The 22,482-nt window shown below is 35.9% G+C and overlaps 1 protein-coding gene across 3 annotated transcripts in view; it reads left to right on the top strand.

Annotated features, from left to right (window-relative positions):
• The window catches only part of CPNE3 (copine 3), a 50,209-nt gene extending 28,023 nt beyond the window's left edge, over nt 1–22,186 (top strand). For all 3 annotated transcript variants that reach the window (XM_027089796.1, XM_027089794.1, XM_027089795.1), the window contains 10 exons: nt 418–507; nt 4,494–4,592; nt 7,236–7,322; nt 8,232–8,291; nt 8,841–8,974; nt 13,340–13,394; nt 13,477–13,528; nt 16,282–16,415; nt 17,934–18,170; nt 19,769–22,186. In XM_027089796.1, the coding sequence (XP_026945597.1) occupies nt 418–507; nt 4,494–4,592; nt 7,236–7,322; nt 8,232–8,291; nt 8,841–8,974; nt 13,340–13,394; nt 13,477–13,528; nt 16,282–16,415; nt 17,934–18,170; nt 19,769–19,879 (1,059 nt within the window). In that variant the 3' untranslated portion in view covers nt 19,880–22,186. The remainder of the gene's footprint in view (nt 1–417; nt 508–4,493; nt 4,593–7,235; nt 7,323–8,231; nt 8,292–8,840; nt 8,975–13,339; nt 13,395–13,476; nt 13,529–16,281; nt 16,416–17,933; nt 18,171–19,768) is intronic.
• The last annotated feature ends 296 nt before the right edge of the window (nt 22,187–22,482 follow it).

The raw sequence follows: 22,482 nt of genomic DNA, 5'->3' as shown, positions 1-22,482 counted from the left end.
ATTTTTTAATTATTTAGACTACTTTTCCATTTAGACTATTTTTCCACTTCACAACCAACATAGCAAGGTTCTTTCTGAGCCTTTCTTATTCCATATTTGAATCTTATGTCCTGCTGTAAAAACTCTGGTTTCCAACAAAACCAATAATCTTCTCTAATTTTTAAGTGCACCTTATAAAGAGTGGATATATTTCCCAGTTTTTTTCTTTCTCACAGTGTATCACAATTAGACAATCTATCACATTTTTCATATAACAGGTGTATAATATTATCCTAGCTAGGTTTTCATTGACAAAGTTGGGTGGGTGAAGAGGTGAAGGATGAATGATGAGAGTGGTGGGAATCTAGGAAAGGCAAGAACAAAGCATTAATGAATGGAATATTTTTCTAACTTGTCTTTAAATCTTTTTTTTTATAGGTTATTAAAAACAACTTGAATCCTGTTTGGAGGCCTTTTAAAATCTCTCTTAACTCCCTGTGCTATGGAGATATGGATAAAACTATTAAGGTAATTTGAAATTATACATATATTATATATATACACACACTCACTGCTTTTATAAATTATTTCATTAGATAGTATTTAAAGAAAGAAATGTTTGGATTTTATTTACATTATGAATAATAAAATAGAAATGTTTCTGGTAAGTAGTCAGTTTGAAGGAGCAGACATTTTGAGTGATCTGTTGACCTAATCCTTAATCAAACATTGTGATTTTTATTTTTTTAAATAAAATATTTAATTTAAGTCTTCCTTTTAATAAGATTCCTCTGCTCTGTGAATAGGAACCTTTAACCACACTCTTTGCCTTTGGTGTGTTCTTTGCAGATAAAAACAGATGTTACTTTAACTGAGAACCCAGAGCTTCCTCCTGCCCTTAGCACAGAGCAGAATAGTGGTGACATTTTCTGTCACTGATATTTTCAGAGTAAGGTAAAATTTATTAAAACATTTGGATGGCTTTAGTTTTAGAGTTTTTAGAGGAAAGCAGAGCAGGAACAGGGAGCAGAAGCAGATAGCTAAGAATTTCTTTTAATGTTTTCACTTATAGCCGTTTATCAAAATAGATACATTATTTTTAAGACACTTTTATACTAGAGTCACTTCGTTACGTAAGATTCCAGGTAGAACCCCTTTCTTATGTTCAGAAGTCAGCAAACTGAGGTGAGTTGTTTGTTTATTTGTTTCGTTTTTGTTGTTGTTGTTGTTTTTTTGATAATTAGTATGGTGAAAGCAGGAAAGGTGATGGCCTGGAACAAGCAAAGGACTTAAAGAGTCAAACCGTAGTCCAAGACTTGACTTAGGTCCTTAACCAGCTAAGGGTTCTTGGGCAGGTTATCTAACTTCTTTACTTATATAGTAGAGAAAATAATGTCTACATAACAAAATAACATAAGGATTAAATTAATAAAAGTGAAAAGTTTTATAAACTCCTAAACGCAGTAGAGGTGCTGTTATTATTGAAAACTACTTCATTTCTTAGATCCATAAATTTTGTCCTCAGTTTGCAGAGAACTTTAAAAATCAATGAGTGTGATTTGTGTGATATTTCAAATAGCAGTGAATGTCTAGGTACAAAGTAAATACTAGAAAAGTAGCTTTACAAATTACTTTTTACTGTTATTAAATCTAGAACTTTTGCTTTTCACATTAAAAATACTAAGTTGAAGCTTCATTAGATCTGAGAAGCAAGAAAGGCTGGGGAAAAAAGATGCCTAAACTGTAACTATTTGACTGATTGTAATAATATGTTAACAATGAAACAATGTTTTTTTAAACTTTTTTTTTTTATGCACAGTGGCATGCTTACAGGGCTATTTTGTTATAGTAAGTAAATTGATTTTCTGAGCTTTCTCTGATGAATGTCTTCCAATTCTTAAAAGTTTCTCCATTTGTTTTGACTATATACAACTTGGTTTGCCACACCACCACTGTCTTTATTTCTTTAGTTCTGTATTTCTTTGCAGTATCAGAAAGTCATACATCAGTGATTCTCTTGGTATTTGGAAATTGGTTAGAGGTGTAGTAAAGAGTTATAGAGCAGAGAGTAGAGTCAGAATCATCAGTTTCTTTGCTGCAGTATGAATGTGCCAGTGTTATCACTCCAGCATGTATTATTATTTTCATAAAATCGTGCAAATAAGAAAAATAATCATGCATGCCTAAACGGGGAATGCCTTAGTGAATGTAGTATTGTGTGATGTGTGCATTCTTTTACATGTATACATATGCACATATGTGTATATGCATACATTTCAGTTTCACAAACATTGCTGATGGTGTTGTTTAAAACAGCCAATATTACTAGTTTTTAAATTCTTGAGAAGAGAAATTAAATGACACAAATCATTACATCATTTACCTCAAGCTGTATCTGAACATATGCCAGCATTATAAATGTCACATTTTCCTTTAGCATCAAACATTTGCCTTTAATGAGGCAACAGTGAACTTTTCTTATATATTTATTGTAGTGAGTTATTGGGAATTACATTTTAAAAATGTTTTTACACTCCCTGAAGTTTCGGACAGTCTAAACATGAATAGTTTTAGCTCCTGCATAAGCTTTGTTTAAATAAAATCTTGGCCTTATCAGAGCTTGATCTTGTTGTCTTAGGTATAAATTGGAGTTTCCTGAGTGTAAGTCTAAAATGTAACATTCTGTTTTCCATAATAAAAAAAAACTCTTAAAAATGAAATTATTAAAATATTAAGATTGTTTTGACTTTATCTTAATTTTAGTTCCTCTAGAAAAAATTATTAAGGTCATTAATTTTCTTTTCTGTCAGATAAAGGGCTTTTGGTTTAAAAATTGAGTATCGGATATGTAGGGCAAGAGTTAGCAGGTCAGAATTGATCAGTGACTGAAGTGCTGGGAACAAATAAAAACCCTTACTGTTGCTCAAAATTGCAATTCTAGACCTTGTTTGTTTTATTTATTGATTGTTTGATTTTTAGTCTTCCTGAATAATAATGAAAATATAAGGGGTGAAAGACTTCCTGTTATGATAAGCACTCAATTCACCTCTTAGAGAACTGAGAAGAAAATAAATCCTTTGCTAGGTGAATATATATAAATCCTGAGCATTTTAGCTTGGTGATTAATATAACTTTGTAAAGGATTATAGCAGGATGGAAGATTGGCATAGGGTAAGATGCAAATTGCCTCTCAGGTACAGGCTTTTATTTTAAATCATAGGCTATAGAAGGATTCAAAATTTTCCTTGGAACAGATTTACATTGTTGGTTACCACACAAGATATATCATCTTCTAAGACTATTTAATTCTTCTCCTACCTGACAAGCCTCAGTAGATATTGTGTGCAATGCATGTAATAAATGTTTGCAGAAAGAAATGTTTGAAATTACAAAGCACTATAAAAACATCGGGGCTTCCCTGGTGGCGCAGTGGTTGAGATTCTGCCTGCCGATGCAGGGGACACGGGTTCGTGTCCCGGTCCGGGAAAATCCCACATGCCGCGGAGTGGCTGGGACCGTGAGCCATGGCCGCTGAGCCTGCGCGTCCGGAGCCTGTGCTCTGCAACGGGAGAGGCTGCAATGGGAGAGGCCACAGCAGTGAGAGGCCCGCGTACCGCAAAAAAAAAAAAAAAAAATCGGTTATTTATGATCACAGTGAACACCTCTGTTTGCTAAGAGTTCACATCACCTTATTTTCTCATTGCAATGAATATTCAGGTATTCTTGTGAATATTTACTCTTTGGCTACATCTGTCAACCTGGTGCAAAACTATATGGAAATCAAATACCCTCAGCTCTCTTCTGTCTGCTTCAAGAGAGAGCGAGCCTTTAATGAGAGCCATAGCCAAGAGTCCTGTCTTATGTGGAAATAAAATAATTATGACCCAGTATAGATACTTCCTCAGTGTATAAAAAACTGTTTTCCTGGAATTTTCCTTTTCATTGTGAGAGTTGTGATCCTCAGAATGATGCAAATCTGACTTCATCATATCTAACTCCTAATAGAAGCCTAACCTCACCAAACTGCAACTAATGAAATATGTTTTCCGTAGTTACTAATCATCTAGAATTTAATTATACAATTTTTAGCTGCCTAGGATACTGACTTCCTTTCTTCCTCCAGATAGATAGTGGCTTTAGCCATTGTAAAATGATAACAAGGTAAAAAGCAGATGAGAAAGAAGGTCTAATTCCATTTTGATTTTATCAGCACTTGTAAAGGGCATGTACAGGAACTGGAAACTGCTTAATGTGGAATTTGAACAGTATTTGTGTTTTTCATCTGCCTGTGATGTGTCCTAGAACCCCATTCCAAGGATAGGGAGTGTTTGAAAGTGTTTCAGTATTGTTCCTCTAGGAAGTTAGTTCCTACTTCTCCAAGTAGGACTGTATGTTAAACATTTTCACTAATTTTAATTAAAAGTACACTTCTTGGTAAGTCCCATTTATTGCAGCCAATACTTTTTAACAAAATTATATTGATTTTTATATATTTTTATTATACTTACTTCTAGGTAGAGTGTTATGATTATGACAATGATGGGTCCCATGATCTCATTGGAACATTTCAAACCACCATGACAAAACTGAAAGAAGCCTCCAGAAATTCACCTGTAAGTTGCATCCTTGTCATTTGCATATACCTTATAGTTTGGCCCTGTATTTATTCATTTTTTCTCTTGGCATAGAAAATAGTTTTCCATGCTTTTACTCTATATTATGTAATGCTCTGAAGTCTGTGGATTTTATTTGTTTAGTTGGATGATCCAAAATTCTTACTTGGGATGAGTTTTCATTTATGTTTTGAGGTTTGGTTTCCTTTGTCTTCAGACAGTTTATATGGTTTGATTGAAAATCCTTTGTTTTAAAGATCTTGGCATTTCACTGGTCACAGTAATTAATATCTACACTAGACAAGTACCTGGACTTGAATTGGGTTCATTTATTCTCCTTTTGGACATTTTACAAATTGGCTTTTACATTCTGCCTGTGGCTTTCCTCTGACTTGTCCTCACCCAAGGGAATGATAAAAGCATAGTTACACTATTTCAAATTATGTAATATTAAGCTGCCATCTAATGGTACTAATTTTGTTAAGATCATTTGTCTGCCTTAACTACGTTCAGTTTATTTATTTATTTATTTTTTGCGGTACGCGGGCCTCTCACTGTTGTGGCCTCTCCCGTTGCGGAGCACAGGCTCCGGACGCGCAGGCCCAGCGGCCATGGCCCACGGGCCCAGCCGCACTGCGGCACGTGGGATTCTCCCAGACCGGGGCACAAACCCGCGTCCCCCGCATCGGCTGGCGGACTCCCAACCACTGCGCCACCAGGGAAGCCCTACGTTCAGTTTATTAGTTATCATCCCCACATATTTCTAAGATTGCTTCTTGAAACTTTTCTGTCTGTAAGGCAAAGTGCCTAAAAACTATTCCAGAGTGTTGTTTCCCTCTTACTTACCTTTCTAGTTTGAATGAAATAAGTTGTTAATTCTCTTTATAGCTTACTTAGAATAATATGAAATGTTTATTACCTGCTTAGAGACCTGAATAATGCTCCTGTATATAGCATTTGCTTCTGAAAATCTAAACATGAGGTTTAAAAGGTAAGAGATTATGGTCAGGTGGGAAGGTCTTTTTTACGAAGTCATGTAGTAGATGAGGTGACCCAAAAGAGGATACTGATAGTTTTAGATCAAAACTTAAAAGCTAAATGAATAAATAAACCTTATCAGCTATTTGATTTAAATAATTGGGAGAAATGAGTTTTGAACAAACGTAGGGGGACTAGAATTTTCAGTAGGTCATGTAGAGATCTCTAGTCCTGTTCCTACACCCTTGTCACAAAGCCCAGATACTAGAAATAACAGAAGTGCTTGTGTGAAGTAAGGAAGGCTTTCAAATCACACTCAGTGGTTTAAATGCAGAGATTGAATTAGGTTAACAGTTTGAATTAAAACAACAGCAAAATTCAGCTGTAAATATTCTATTTAAAGATTTTTTTTTATTTTTAAAGGCAGAAATAATGGAAAATAATGAAAATCTGAACATTTAAAATAAAGCAAGCTACCTAAAAGAACTAAATATGAAGAGTGATCTGGATTGTTGTTTCACTGGTTTCAGCGGGCCTCTCACTGTTGGGGCCTCTCACTGTTGTGGCCTCTCCTGTTGCGGAGCACAGGCTCCGGACGCGCAGGCTCAGCGGCCATGGCTCACGGGCCTAGCCGCTCCGCGGCATGTGGGATCTTCCCACACCGGGGCACGAACCCGTGTCCCCTGCATCGGCAGGCAGACTCTCAACCACTGCGCCACCAGGGAAGCCCCTCAAGGAGTTTTTTTAACATCATTTTGTTTTGTATCATTGTATCAAAAGTATTTTTAAATGTTTGATTCTTCAAAAATTAGTAATGCCTCTGTCCAAAGTATATAAGTTGCTTTCTGTTAACCAGAAGAGGTGACTTATCCAGTATTCATTGAGTATCTCTTATTATTAGGCAAGGCAGTGAGAATTTGAAGGTATAACTTGGAAGTGATTATACCCTAGCCATGGAAAAAGATTAATGAAATGAAATAATTGACAACAATACCAAGTATGTAACTAAATTTTATGTGGTTGTAGAAGTTTAATGAGATAGATGGAGATCAGAGAAGCCTAGAACAGGAGTTGATGTTATAGAGGAGGATAACTTTAGCCAAGCCTTACAGAGGGATAAGTGGATAGGAGGTGGAAAGGAAGATGATCTGTTTGGAGGAAGAAACTATACTGAGAAGATGTAAGATACTAGATCGATTTCTACACATATTCCCAGTGGAAAGAGATGATCTTTGCTGCATATTTTACCATAGAGTTGGGCTTCATATATTTCTGTTTTCTGATGGTTGTTTTTTTTTCTTTTCTAAGCAGTGTATTTTTGTACTTTGTGTGGGTAACAGCTAGAAGTAATGTTTTATATCCTTTATTATGAAGAAAAAAGGTTATTACTCGGAGCATTTATAAGGAAATGATCTACAGAGGCAAAATTTATACTTAGGAACTATTTTAAAAGGTACACAATTTTAGAAGTCCTTTTTGGAAATATCACTGATAAATATTTCATATATATGACATAGTATGCAGTTGTTTCAGAGTTGTGTTTTGTAACAGACCTACATCAGTAGGTGGTTTGATTCCAAGAGAAAAAAGTCATTCATTTAAATTTACATTGGCATTTCTTATATCGCTAGTAATAATGAACATTTTTGTCTTTTCTTCCTACAGGTTGAATTTGAGTGCATAAATGAAAAAAAGAGGCAAAAGAAGAAAAGCTACAAGAATTCAGGTGTTATCAGTGTGAAACAGTGTGAGGTCAGTTTTTCTTGACCACTTATAGTGTAATGAGATCACATTTCGAGTTCTTCTAAACAAACAGTTTGTGTGGACAGTTGAAAATTACATGAGCAACTGGGCACCTTTAGGGAAAAGAAGAGAATAGGAAACAGTAGAGAAATCTTCCAAGTAACTTTGCTTCCAAGGTTTGACAACTTTTTAGCAAAGGACAAAGAATATCAAAGTTTTTCATTATCTGAGGAAATATAAGGCACCATTGGCATTTTCCAGCACATTAGTGGAAATGGCTTGACTTAGTGCATCTATCCTGGTCATTATTTCAAGATGAGATGTTATGAGTGAAGGGGAAAAAATCCAAGAGATTTCTTATAAACAAGTGGGAGTTTTTGTTTTTAATCTTGCTTATTATACTTAATTAAAGCTCTCAACATATTAGACTCATTACTAGTTTCTTAAAACTTACAGTGTGTGTATTTCATCATTGGCCATTAATATTCTAATCTTCACATTGCTATAATTATCTTGAAGTAAAATCTTACAGATTCATGACATGTAGGGGCAGGGTACCTTAAATTCAAATGCAGGGATGTTTTCCATATGTTTATATCATGTGCTGTTCAGTTTATAGATGGTTAAAAATATATGCCAGGGCTTCCCTGGTGGCGCAGTGGTTGAGAGTCCGCCTGCCGATCCAGGGAACACGGGTTCGTGCCCCAGTCCGGGAAGATCCCACATGCTGCGGAGCGGCTGGGCCCGTGAGCCATGGCCGCTGAGCCTGCGCGTCCGGAGCCTGTGCTCCGCAACGGGAGAGGCCACAACAGTGAGAGGCCCGCGTACCGAAAAAAAAAAAAAAAAAATGCCGGAGAGCTATTTGCTTTTCTTATGTAGTAGGAGAGTTTTAATTTTAAGTTTACTATTTGTTTTTAGATTACAGTGGAATGTACATTCCTTGACTATGTCATGGGAGGATGTCAACTGAATTTTACTGTGAGTAACACACTGAATTTTTCAAAATAGGGCTGTAACGTGATTTTTTTTTCCCTCCATTTTGCAGTGTTCCTTCTTTCACTGCCAAATTGACTTTGTGATGAAATTTATACAATCTGTTGAGTATGGTCTCCTCAGAGAGTTTGTTTAGGTTCACCCTGAAGCTTTTGGCCTTGTTAAATATTTTCTCCTGCAAGAAAGCAGATATGTACAAATCAGTGATTATCCTGCAGTAATTTAAATAATAAAAAGCATAATCAAACAAACATACAAAAAAAACAAGCCCTATGCCTAAAGCCATGGATGTAATAATCCATGATTTAAGACATCTAGAAAACTAGGGGTAGCGGGTTGCTTCATGCTGTGGCTTTAATTGTTTAATTGTGTCTGGAAATACCCATAGGCTCAGGCATTTGTTAGGAAATGGCAGTAGCAGGCTCTGGGATGAATGTTTCGGTCTCAAAATTCAATGTTTGTGTTTTCCTGGACATCAAGCAAGGGTGTCCCTGCCTTCATCTCAGTAAGGGCTGCAGTTTTGTTATTTGGCAGGTGGGCGTGGACTTCACTGGCTCCAATGGTGATCCAAGGTCTCCCGACTCCCTTCATTACATCAGCCCCAATGGTGTTAATGAGTATTTGACTGCAATCTGGTCTGTGGGACTGGTCATTCAAGATTATGATACGTGAGTATGACTCCAACACATAACTCCCCAGAAAGGGCAGTTTCTGTATCGTCTGCTGGTTCTCTGATGCAGTTGATGGGATAAGGATGCTGGGGAGGAATAGCTTTCTCCCTAAAATTTCTTGTCTTATCTTTTCTATTTTTCCCTTTGTGACAGTCTTAGTTAGTGTTTACCTTTGACCTCTAATCTCTGGCTGTGATTAGTTATAATGTATTATTATAGCTTGCTTCTTTAACAGCTGACTGAAGTTGGCAAGGCTTTTAGTTTCTTTGATCTGGTTTCCTTGGGGTTTACTCATTTGGGATAAGTTATCTGTGTAATTGAAGTCCAGAAGGCACATTTTGTAAACACTCATAGATGCTATTTCTTAACATGTCTATTTCCTTGGCAGTCATTGTCAAATTATTTTCTTAATGGTGATTTTCAACAAGTGTTGAAGGATAACTTGACATAATTGCTATAAAATATTTTGAATAGATTCTCAATGGATAGATTTTGAATAGATTTAAATAGGTCTTCTTGAAGGTTTAGTAAACAATAGGAAAAAAATCCACATTATTAACTTTTTGTTCTCAATCTATTAGGGCACAGTAAAAATTTTCACCTATTATTTTATGATAAAAGCCCTTACATATTTGATGGAGCTTTTCATTAATTTGTTATGACATTTAAAGAGATGAAATTTTCAGGCAAATGCAAACAAGTCTAAAGCAGGGGTAGCAGTTTCAGTATCAGCCTAATAGAATTTAAGACAAAATTCATTAAATATAATTTAAAAATTACTTTATAGGACACCTTATATAATCCAAAATGAAAATATAACGGTGGACATGTTTAGTAACAGACTATCAAAATATTTCAATTGAGGGCTTCCCTGGTGGCGCAGTGGTTGAGAATCTGCCTGCCAATGCAGGGGACACGGGTTCGAGCCCTGGTCTGGGAAGATCCCACATGCCACGGAGCAACTGGGCCCGTGAGCCACAATTACTGAGTCTGCGTGTCTGGAGCCTGTGCTCCGCAACAAGAGAGACCGCGATAGTGAGAGGCCCATGCACCGCGATGAAGAGTGGCCCCCACTTGCCACAACTGGAGAAAGCCCTCGCACAGAAACGAAGACCCAACACAGCCATAAATAAATAAATAAATAAAATTAAAAAAAAAAAAAATTTCAATTGAAAATAGCTAGAAATATAATAAAGATTTCAAAGTAACACAGTTGTAATGGGACTTAGATAAAAAGTAGAAAATTTATAGGGTTACTTTCTCAGCCTGGTTCCTGGAAGGTAAAACAAAAGGTTAACTAAAAAAAGTTTACCACATGGAAATTAAAAAAACTCTTAAGTAGTTCTTAGATCAAAGAGGAAATCAAAGTGTAATAACAGACTATCTAGAAATAAAGGGTAATGAGAGGACTGTACATGGTCCTGTCTTTATAGAGGAAAATTTCTGGCTTTATGTGTTTTATTTTTAAACAAGAATTGAATATAGAATGAACTAGCTTTTCAACAGAATAAAATTAAAGAATAGGAAGACAAATATAGATATTGCAATAGTAGGAGATTCCATATACATGTTAGCTATTATGTGTCAGAGAAAATTTAAATCCTTTTTATATGGTATTCATCAAATCCTCATACTTAGTTGTGCAATAGGTGCTGTTATCATCTTCATTTTACAGGTGAGAAAACTGAGGCATAGGTGATAAAGTAACTTGTCCAGGGTCACTCAGCTGGTAACTGGCAGAGACAGGACTGAACCTGGACTGTCTGGCTCCAGGGACATGGCCTCACAACTCTGCTGTGCTCTGCTTCCTCCAAACACACAAAATAATGACTTGGAAAGTCACCAAATTAATAAATTAAATGGAGAGATGATTCTTTGCAAGTTCAGCAAAGCTTAGGCAAACCTTTGGCAACACTGACCCCCCGAGAAAAAGAGAAAATGTGTAGAATATTAGTTATGAGACAGAGATTATAAGCATAAATTCAGAAAAAAAATTATGTTAATGTTCTGTAAAAGCTTATGCTATTTCATTGAAAAATCTAGGTTAAAGGATGATTTTTTTTAGAAAGCTGTAAATTACCAAATTTGACTCAAAGAAGCAGAGAACCTGTATAGCCCAGGAACCGTGGAAGGAATGGAGTGGTTGGTCAAAGAGCCTCTCCTCACGAAGGCACCGGCCAAGACAACCTTCATACATAAATTCTACCAAACCTATGAGGAATGAATTCAAACCTGAGAGAATCAAGTGAAAAATATTAGAAAGTGTGAAAGTTTAAAAGGTGGTCAGATACAACATAAAATAAAAAATCAACAAGTTTTCACTAACCAGCAAAAACCAAATGAAGAAATTATAGTGGATAAAAGATCACAATTCATAATGCAAAAAAAAATGAGAGTGAATTTAGTAAAAGGTCTAGGATCTTTAGTGAGGAAAAACTACAGAATTGTACTGAGGGACAAAGAAGGAAACTTGTTTAAATGGAAAGATATACCACGATTCTAGATAGGCAGATGTCACAATGATGTAAAATATAACATTTCTCCCTGTATTAGTCAGTTTTAATCAGAATTGCAGTGAAACCCTGACAAAATGATTCTTAAAATTTTCTAGAGGGTAAAATGAATCAGAATAGTCAAGAAGTTTTTCAGGGAAAAAGAATGAAGGGAAATTTGTTCTAGCAGGTACTAAAATTTATTTTAAAGCTATATATATATATATATATATATATATATAATTTAATTTAATTTTTTAGTGGTTTATAACATTATATCAGTTTCATATATACAGTATTATATATTAATTGAGTATGGGACTAGTACATGACCAGTAAAAACAAGTAAGCAGTCTTGAAATAGACCCAAAAGTGTATGTGAATTTAGTATATGATAGAGATGGCATTTGCGGGGAAAGGGGTTGTAACAGCTGTCAAACAGGACAGGAACTGGATTTGGATCCCTGACTCATACCTGTGTATGTTAGGATACTATTCTGTATAGACCACAGACAAAATTGCTGAAATGGCTACCCCAAAACAAAGTGGTTTTGACAAAATAGAGGTTTATGTCTGTTTCATGTTGCATCTCTAGAGGTAAGTAGTTCAGGACTGAGAGGGCAGTTCTGCCTCTTATAGCTTCCACCCTGGGTCCGACGCAGCTGCTGTGATTCTCATCCTCTCTAGCCAGTGGGAAGAGGACCAAGGAACTGAGAATGCATGTGCTTTCCCTTTTAGAGTGTGATTGAGAAGTGGCTGACAAATCATTCTACTCACACCTCCAGCCACCTAACCACTGCCAGCCCAGAGAAGCTAGAGTACAGCTAGTGTGGTTGCCAGTAGCCCAGGGGATCCATAATTAAAAAGGAAGAGAATGGATACTGGTGTAGAGCAGCAGTTTCTGCTTCATATCCTACTCCAGATGAATTTCAAGTTTAACATCAAAAGCAAAGCTTGGAAGTTCTAGGAGAAAATATATATGAATTGTTTATAATCTTGCAGTGAGGACAGCCTTTAAGCAAGACAGAGAAGGCAAAAATCATGAAAGAATTTTTATGTGTTCACATTTATTAATATTAATAACTAAAAAAGGGAAGATATTTTAAACAAAGTTAAAGACAGACTATCAACCGGGAAAAATATCGTGACATATAAGATATAGGTTCTATCCTCAATGCAAAAAGAACCATTAAGAATTAATATAAAAGAGAATATCCCTAGTAGAAAAATTAGTGTAATCATTACAGTGTTTTATAATGGCAAGACATAGGGTGTCTATCATTTGGGGGAGAATATCTATACAGTGGAATACTTAACAGCCATTCACATGGTGTTATATATTCTGGTCCATAATTATCTCTAAACACTTGGGCTGAATATTCATACATTTTGCTGCAGAAATGTGAGAGTTTTACAATGTATGGCATTTGTACCATGTTTCTGTGGCTATAAATGTATGAATATTCATATTAAGCGGCATAAATAAAGGCTATAGATAACTTCATGTCAGTTGAGGTCAGGTTTTGCTGCCAAATGAGTGTTTTTGTAAACAAATGAAAAAACTTGTGCTTTTTAAAACTTTACGGATTTATTTATATATTTATCTAGTGAAACGATAAACTGTATAAATAAAAAAGAGTATGTTATAAAATATTAATATAAAGTCCATTTTAATATATATAGAGAGACATTTTTCTCCTTCAATGCACAGAAAAATATTTAGAATGAGAGCTGCCAAATGTTAACATTGGTTCTAATCTTTGTTTTATATTTTTCTAAGATTTCAAATTTTTAGAAAATAAGCTCATATTGGTTTTATTATGAATAAAGATAAAAATGACCTTTTTCTGTTTTCAAATTTTCTTTTCAGTGATAAGATGTTTCCAGCTTTTGGTTTTGGAGCTCAGATCCCACCTCAGTGGCAGGTAAGAGGAACTCTCATTGCGAAGCTTTGCCTCCTAGCAAAGCAAAACAAGCCTCATCAGTCCTTCTTTCATCTTTTGACAGGTTTCTCATGAATTTCCAATAAACTTTAATCCGTCCAATCCCTACTGTAATGGTAAGTTAAAAATAAACATGAATTTTTAAACTGAAAAAAGCTACTCAAATTTCCTCTCTAGGTTTCTTTTTGTGACACATTGAATTTTCTATCATGTAAAGTAGTAGAATTTTGCCCCAAGTTGGTGGTTAGCATGGTAATGATAATAATGCAGATCACTATGATGATGATGAAGATTGCAGGCTAAATTCTTCTACCTTAAGAGTTTTACTAGAACAAAAGATTCTCAATCTTGAGGGTAGATCCATAAGAATATGCATATTATTTTCACATATAAGTTGATTTTAAAATAAACCTTCAATGAAAACAGGTCATTCAGTATACAGATGCTTTTCTCAGATTAGCAGTTAAGTCTCTTTGAAGAAAAAGTGTCTAGCATCAAATTACTTGTTACACAGGGTTCTGTAAGGAGATGGGGTGGGCTAAAGAAACACAGAACTAAGCTCCAAGAGTAGCTTTCCTTTGTGTGGAAAACAGGGACAGGCATTTCTTTCATTTCACTTTTCTGTTTATCCCTCAAATATTCCAGTGCCTCTTCCTTTTTGCCACATTGAGCAATCAACCTAAAATGCCAAATCTCCCACAAAAGTATGTAAGACTGAACAGTTTGGAGGAGGAAAAGATATAGGGGCAGAGGCATAAAATTGTAGACAATAAGCTAATTTTCTGCAAAGGGTCCTTGTAACAATTATAAAACAGAAGAGAGTGTTCTTTCCTTCCCTTCCTAAATAATATCCATAAAGTAGAAGAGCATGACCATTTTGTTGGGAGTAGTTTGTATTAGGATTTTCTCCTTTTTTCTGAAACTCTTTTCTTGTACTAATTCAGTGTTCTTTTATGCACTTTCAGTGGCTGGTTGTGACCTTTTGTATCCCTAGGCATATGAAACTGGGAATCTTTTTCTTTTCAAGAAATGTGCTTCATGCTTATGATGAAATTGGAACAATTTTTGGAATTTGTTGAAATTAGATTTTATTTATTGCAAGTAAATATGGATGACATACCATGGGATAATTCATTTTAGAAGTTCATTTACTCTGTGAGTAACATGAGCCCATCTTTGGGCTGCCACCAAGCAGAGCTTTTCTGCTTTTGGTTTAGTCTGGAAAAAACAATCAATTTGATGTTAGACAGAGGAAATACTACACAGAAAAAATACAGCCTTATTTTAAGACAAGGAAGTTTAATCCCGTTTTCCTAATTAATCATCCACCTTAGTTGCCCAGAAAGAATATGTCTAACTTGTTCCCTTGATGTAGTGGAAAGATTTTAGCATAATTTAGTTTTAGTTGAGGAATGGAAGGCAATTGATGTTTATGAAGAAATTTAATTAACAGTTTTGTATACCTTGAGATTGACAAGCAAGCTAGATGATAAAAATGGAAGAAAATATTACTATTGCTGTGGTTATGGGTTAAATTTTTCTATAGCATATATCATTACAGTAAGATCCTGCTGCTGGCCTATGTTAATATTATTTTTGTAACTACTGGACTGACTAACCTCTAGTTCCAGCCTCACCTTATGCATGTAAAATCACCTCTATGTATAAATTAGTTACATTCTCAAAGGTTGTTCATAAGACCACTTATTCCTAAACTCAAAGTGCCTAAGAGGAGTTTATTGGCAAGTGGAGAGACTTGGTCTTGTGAAGCTTTTAAACCAAGTATATGCTTTTCCTCCTTATTGATCTATGTCCTGCTGGACATTTTTTAAGCAAGAGACCTGTTTTGGTTTACACTAGAAGTCTTTTAAGATTTTCTTATTAATCTTAGCAAGGCACTCTTGGGAATTTCTAGGATTTCTAGTCTCTTACTTACATCCCAGACACTCTGTTGTGTATTAGGGGCAGATTCATCAGCAGTGCTTTAATCAGGAATGCCATTCAACTTTTGATAGGTTGTGCTATTGTAATCAACAGTCTCTAAATCTCAGTAACTTGTAATGACAATAATTTATTTCTTGCTCACTTTACAAATCTCTTGGTGCTTGGCTAGACTGCTGCGCTGCTCTGTTTCTACTCATTCTGGGTCTCGGGCTGTCTGGGATATGCTGTTCCCATGGCAGAGGGGAAAAAGCAAGAAAGCTGGCAAAAACAGGCCGTGATTCTTAAAACATCTGCTTAGACATGGATGTCATATCCATTCATATGCACTGGACAAAGCTAGTCAAATGGGCCTGCCCAGTCTTCCATTACATAATGCCCAGCAGGCCTAAGGTGCACCCCATAAACAAATGCTTTAGTGTTTCTGCAGCAAAATGTGATAAATAACCTGGAAGTGAATATTTGCAATTAATAGAGTCTACTGTACCATGCTTAACCTTATATGATATTTCTGTAGAACCTCTGGTCGTATATGCAAAAGTTTTTCCATTTTTTCAGTTACGTTTTCTTACCTTGTCATCAGTTGTATGCTGCAGCATCTTTTGTATGGTTCTTTTTCCATCAGTCTTATTCCCAAAACATATCAAAATTAAGCAATATAACAACCCTACTTTAGACTAATGAATAATTTGGCTGAGGTGAAAACACATGCCTTCTAGTGGGGGAGAGTAAAGTTTATAGGGTTTTTTTGTGATAGAGCATAGCTATGGAGTTTTGTAATATTATATACCTTAGAGAACTCCTGAATATAGAACTTTTGACTGTTTAAAGCACTGTATGTTGGTATATAAATTAAATTAGCCAGTATGGTGAATAGTAAACAATTAAATTGTGCTTGAGAATTTTTAATCCTGCTTTTTTTGTCTAGGAATTCAAGGCATTATAGAGGCATATCGGGCCTGCCTTCCTCAGATAAAACTCTATGGACCAACTAATTTTTCTCCAATCATAAATCATGTGGCCAGGTTTGCTGCTGCAGCCACACAACAACAGACAGCTTCTGTAAGTGCCCTGTCGCCAGGGGGCAGGGAGAATGTGGATTGGTTGTTGTTCCCAGAGCCATTTTTCTGTTTATTTGGTCTGCTGAGATACAAAGACAGGGCATGAAGCAATGATACATCATCCTTGGTTTGGGAGTAACATCTGTTGTTAAATTAGTGACCATTAAGAACAAGACAACAACTAAACAACCTGTATACTTATAAGTTTTTTCTCTGTCTTTTGAAAGAATTTTCTCAGGTAGGTTCTCAAAAAATTTTTTGAAGTAGCCTTAGCAAGTTTAGGCTTCAGGAGACCTACCACTTCAGTTGCTGTTGCAAAATTACTTAGCATACTAAAGAAGTTTGAATTAGAGAGTCATTACCTGTTGGACCCTGGATACCAAACCCCACTCAGCTTCAGTATCCTCAGAAATAAGCGATAAGTACCTCATGCAGTTGTTGAAAGAGTGAGAGAAGATAGTTCATATAAAGTGCACAGTGCCTGAGTCAGAGTAAACACTCAGCACATGATAGCTACTATTATCAATCTTATTTCCATTTTAGACTTAAATGACCCAAAGGATGGAGTACAACTTTATGTAACATTTTACCACTCTCTAAAATGATTCATCAGAGATGATGGGATTGAGAGAAAGATTTCCTCACCTTGAACCATATCCATTTTTTAAAAAGTATGTTTTAGTTTGATGAACGATTCTACTTCCTCCGTATTTGATCTTTTAAGAACGGAGTTGCCACTTGCTCCCTTGATAGGTACTTTGACATATTCAGTACTTCAGGTAAATCAGAATGTTTCAGTGCTAACTGAAAGTTTAATCTCTGACATTTAGTTGTCTTGCTTCTGTGTATTTATGCCAGCCCTCTTTTGTGGTCTGTTGCACTTTTAATGAAACTACAGTTTTTGTATCAGTTAATTTCCTTGTCATCAGAGAATCTTAGAATATTTCATATAGATGGTATCCTGGGTAGAGACTGACAAGGAAAATGAGCAAGAAAGAGACTAAATGACTCATCAGGCTGGAAATGTCATTAACCATTGCTTTTTTTTTTTTTAACATCTTTATTGGAGTATAATCGCTTTACAGTATTGTGTTAGTTTTTGCTGTATAACAAAATGAATCAGCTATATGCATACGTATATCCTTATATCCCCTCCCTTTTGCATCTCCCTCCCACCCTCCCTATCCCACCCCTCTAGGTGGTCACAAAGCACTGAGCTGATCTCCCTGTGCCATGCAGCTGCTTCCCACTAGCTATCTATTTTACATTTGGTAGTGTATATATGTCAGTGCTATTCTCTCACTTTGTCCCAGCTTACCCTTTACCCTCCCCGTGTCCTCAAGTCCATTCTCTACATCTGTGTCTTATTCCTGTCCTGCCCCTAGGTTCATCAGAACCATTTTATTTTTAAGATTCCATATATACCATGTTAGCATATGGTATTTATTAGAGTCTAACCATTGCTTTTATTGTTGGGGAGCTCGGCTGGCTCAGTGGACATAATTGTCTTTCTTGGCAGCAATATTTTGTGCTCTTAATCATTACCGATGGCGTGATCACAGACCTTGATGAGACCAGACAAGCTATCGTTAACGCTGCCAAGCTGCCTATGTCCATCATCATTGTCGGAGTCGGAGATGCTGACTTTGGTGCCATGGAGTTTCTGGATGGTGATGGTGGAAGTCTCCGCTCCCCGTCGGGCGAGATAGCCATCAGGGATATTGTCCAGTTTGTGCCTTTCAGACAGTTCCAGAGCGTGAGTACCACTCCTCCCTACTCTTCATGCACTCTAAGGTGTTTGAACACAGACCTTTGCCGGTCCATAACCAGGCAGTTGAGTAGGTGTCAGGGGTTGTTAGAGTGTGTGAATTTTCCATTTGAAGACCCTTGATTAAATTTGGCAGTTTTTTTTCAGGTTGTATACTTGTGTGCCTCTTGCAGTCCATGTGATAAATTGTTTAAAAAGATGTTGTTGTGAATGTTTTAGAATATATTTTATCTTTACCTGTGTAATAACAGAAAAACTCTATGCAAGTATATGATGAATTTACCAAACTACAAGTTGATTTGATGAAAATTGTAAACAGTAAACTGTTTTACCCAGTTTAATGGTAACATCTTGTAAAACTATAGGTCCAGAATCCTAACCAGGATATTGACTTTGATGCAGTCAAGGTCCAATATAGCAGGCTATCTCATGTAGCCCTTTTATAACCACATCCACTTCCTTCCCACCTTCATTCCCTCCTTAACCCCTGGCAACCACTAGTCTGTTCTCCATTTGTATATGTTTGTCATTTCAACAATGTTATATAAATGGAATCATACAGTATATAACCTTGACACTGGCTTTTTTTCACTCAGCTTTATTCTCTGAGAGTCTTCCCAGTTGTTAAATATATTCCTTTTTGTTGCTAAGTAGTATTCCATGGTATGGGTGTACCAGTTTGTTTGACCATTCACCCAGTGAAGGACATCTTCAGTTGTTTCCAGTTCTCATCTATGACGTACAAAGGCTGCTGTAAACATTCGTATACAGGTTGTTATGTGAACATAAGTTTTTATTTCTCTGGGATAAATACCCCGAAGTGCAGTTGCTGGGTTGTATGGTTGTTGCATTTTAGTTGTTAAAGAAACTGCTGAACTTTTCTGGCACAGTTATGTCATTTTACATTCCCACCAACCAATGTATGAGCGGGGGTGGGTGTGGGGAATGATGTGGGTGTGTATTAAAAAGGTGGTAATGTTAGGGATCTTTGTGATGATGAAACAGGTCTGTATCTTGATTGTGATGGTAGTTACACAGATCTACCCAGATGATAAAATTACATAGAACTACACTTGTGTGCACGCACACACACACACACACAAATGAGTGCATGTAAAACTGGTGAAATCTGAATAAGTTCTGTGAACTATACCAATGTTGGTTTCCTGGTTTTGATATTGTACTAAAGTTATATAAGATGTTATCTTTGGAGGAAACTGGGTGATGGGTACGTGGGACCTTTCTGTACTATTTTTGCACCTTCCTATGAATCTGTAATTATTTCAAAATAAAAAGTTAAAAAACTTAATACCAAGTGAATGAAAGGCCCACATTTAAAAGTTAAAGAGCAAAAACATTATCATTAAATGCCAAAATGAGGGCAGCACAAAAGTACTTGATAAATGTTCGTGAGCATACTCAAGCATTCTTAAGTAACATTGCTTTATTCCATGTTTCATGGACAGTACCTGAGACAAGATACAAGCTAGGAATTGGGAACTAACTGCTTTTTCCTAGTCTTTTATCAAAGTGCCAGTAAAAATTTGGTTGCTAATAAAATTGCTTTGATTTTGTTTTTTCACAAGGCTCCAAAAGAAGCGCTTGCTCAATGTGTCTTGGCGGAGATCCCCCAGCAGGTGGTAGGCTACTTCAACACATACAAACTCCTTCCTCCCAAGAACCCGGCTACGAAATGAAAGGAGCTCTGGTCGCCTGAGCAGAGAGAAGTCTTTTGTGCTGTGTGGAGCAATGGATTTCCCTCTGACCCCAAATCATGAATCTGTCATTTTACACACTTCTCACGAACCCCAGCATTTATGATGCAAACCTAGTTCTCTATGGATTATGTCTATTTAAAGCATTCTTTTTTACTTTTTTTGGAGGAAAGTGCTAACTTAATCTTTGCCCAATCAATTCAGTGATTGCTAGTGATTTACAGTAATTGCAGTGAGGCTATTTGGATTAGAAACTGGTGTGAGAAACGCGGATTTTGTTCTTGTGGTTGTTTACTTTCATATGACGAAAATGTTGTTTTTGAATGTTTGTAAATAAGAAAGAGTGGAAAATTGTTGGAATGATGCGAAGGTTGCTGTGCTTTGCTCTAGGCAATATATGTTTTATAAGCCAATGTCCATGCCTGACAACAGGGGCTTCTTAAATTAGATGATATTGAATTTGTTTCTAGAACTATACTTAGTGCTATTCCATGGGATAAAACTACCTTTACTTGTGCCTGAATTTTGCTGCAATTTAGACATGCACAGTTCAAAACAGCATGCATCCTTATAGGACTTCATGAAAAGTACCGAATGAGAAGGAAAGGCACGTATTCAGTTCTTAAAATTGTACAATCAACAAGTAAAAGGAACCTCATGTAAGTAAGCCATTTTTATTTGCCTTCCTAGATCTTTCTTTTTCATTATTGAATACCGTAAACATGGTCAGATTTGACCTTTTCATTGATTGTATGTGACACTCAGGATTCTGTATCTGCATTGATGATAGGTAGCCCTAGATTCAACATTATTAGATTATTTTAATTGGAGTTTGTTAAAATGGTTAGGATGGGTTTATCCAGGAAAACTGTAAGAACCAAACATATAAGGGGAAATTCAGAATTCTATTTCCTTTTAATCAATGAAAGACTTTACTTATTAAAAAAGGCAATGTTTATACTTTCCTTGTTAAGGTCCCATATATTGATTTGTACATTTGTGTAGATTCATTTAGATATTCTCTCTTTTTTTTTAAGTAACATTTTTAGTCTGATTTTTTTAAACTCATGATAGTGGTTATTAATCAAAATCATATCTTATGTTTTAATAATGAGCTATTTCCTAAATCCAGAATGTATTGTATTAAGCATAAAACCTGTTATAACTTTAAAAAAAATCCAGTTGCTGCATAGGATACAGTGCGTTTTTATTTTTTTAGTAGAATTTTTTTTCTGATTTTTATCCTTTAGAACATAATACTTAGCAAACATTACCTTTTCAGAATAGATTCAGTAACGTTTTATTGAGGAGCTGTGTGCCAAGTACTATGCATATCTGTGTATTGGCCAGTCATCTTGAACAATTTAACATTGAGAATTACGTGTTTATTATGGATCTGTAAATGGATGCACCCTAAGCCTATCGGTCTTACTGAAAACTTGCACCACAGCTCAGGTCTCTTGTTCCCTGAAATGTCTGAAGCAAGTGAGCTTTCAGCCACGAACAGCTTTTGGCTTCTCAGAAACTGCTCATTGCCAATCCTCTCATTGAGAGGGGATCTGCTCGCCACAGTGGTTGCCTAGCCCAGGTGAGCAGTTAACATTTTCCCACTTAGCTCTCCTCTGGATATGTGTTGTTAACCTGAAGGTACCTAACTAGTAGTCTGTTGCTCTATAGTATGTCTCATTAGTTGACAAGTCATCTTGATATCAGTTAGGCGAGAAAAGAACTGATGATTCTTCCAATAGTTCGGAGCCTTTGTTGTCTAAGATGTCCTAATTTCAGTTCTTTTTGTGTGCTTGGAAACAGCATATATATGTTACAGTGGTTTTCAGAATTTTTTTTTTTAAACACATGAAGCCTTTAAAAGAAACGATTACATATGTTCTCAATGTATGGTAAAACAGAAGTAGAGGTTTTCCGTTTAAAGCTGGGGCAGGGTCCACAGCCCCACTCACTGGGCCTTCTCCCCACTCTCGGGAACCAGATCCTGGCAGCACCTGAGTCACCTGCACAGGACACCTGGAACCACTGGTCATGAGCATTCATTGTTTTTATTGGCCAAATGACAATACTTCTGTCACCACTGTCACATTGATTTGTTCTTCATAATTTTATATTCTGATTTTAACCAGAATTGTTCCCTTTTGAAAATTAATTTTGTATTATGCATTCTTGATTTGGTTCATCAGTAGATGCTATTATTCATAGGACCTGTGATTCCAGCAACTTAGAGTAACTGATACCTTTTTGCAGTTTTGAATAAAAGCATTTATAATTTCCAAATTATCATTTTATAAAATTCTTATAGTTTCAACATTTTACCTCATCACATGCTGATATAGTATTGTTTTATATTAAAATAGTCCTTTTCCTTATTGTGCCACCATTCATTCAAGTGCCATTAGTTCTTTTTTTTTTTTTTTTTTGCCATTAGTTCTTAAAATGCATTTAAAGAAAAAATAAACAAGTTTACTTTCACACTTCATATAAACAGATATATTACAAACATATATTAGGGTGACAGTGCCCTGGGTAGATGTAATATTTCTCACATCTGCCTGTACTGAGAAAATAGCAATTAG

The sequence above is a fragment of the Aethalodelphis obliquidens genome, unplaced genomic scaffold (assembly GCF_003676395.1).
Source record: "Aethalodelphis obliquidens isolate GAN/ISIS:26980383/991018 unplaced genomic scaffold, ASM367639v1 scaffold68, whole genome shotgun sequence".
Classification (NCBI taxonomy): Eukaryota; Metazoa; Chordata; class Mammalia; order Artiodactyla; family Delphinidae; genus Aethalodelphis; species Aethalodelphis obliquidens.
The sequence above is the reverse complement of the archived record's forward strand: the minus strand, read 5'-3'. Positions and strand labels throughout refer to the sequence as shown.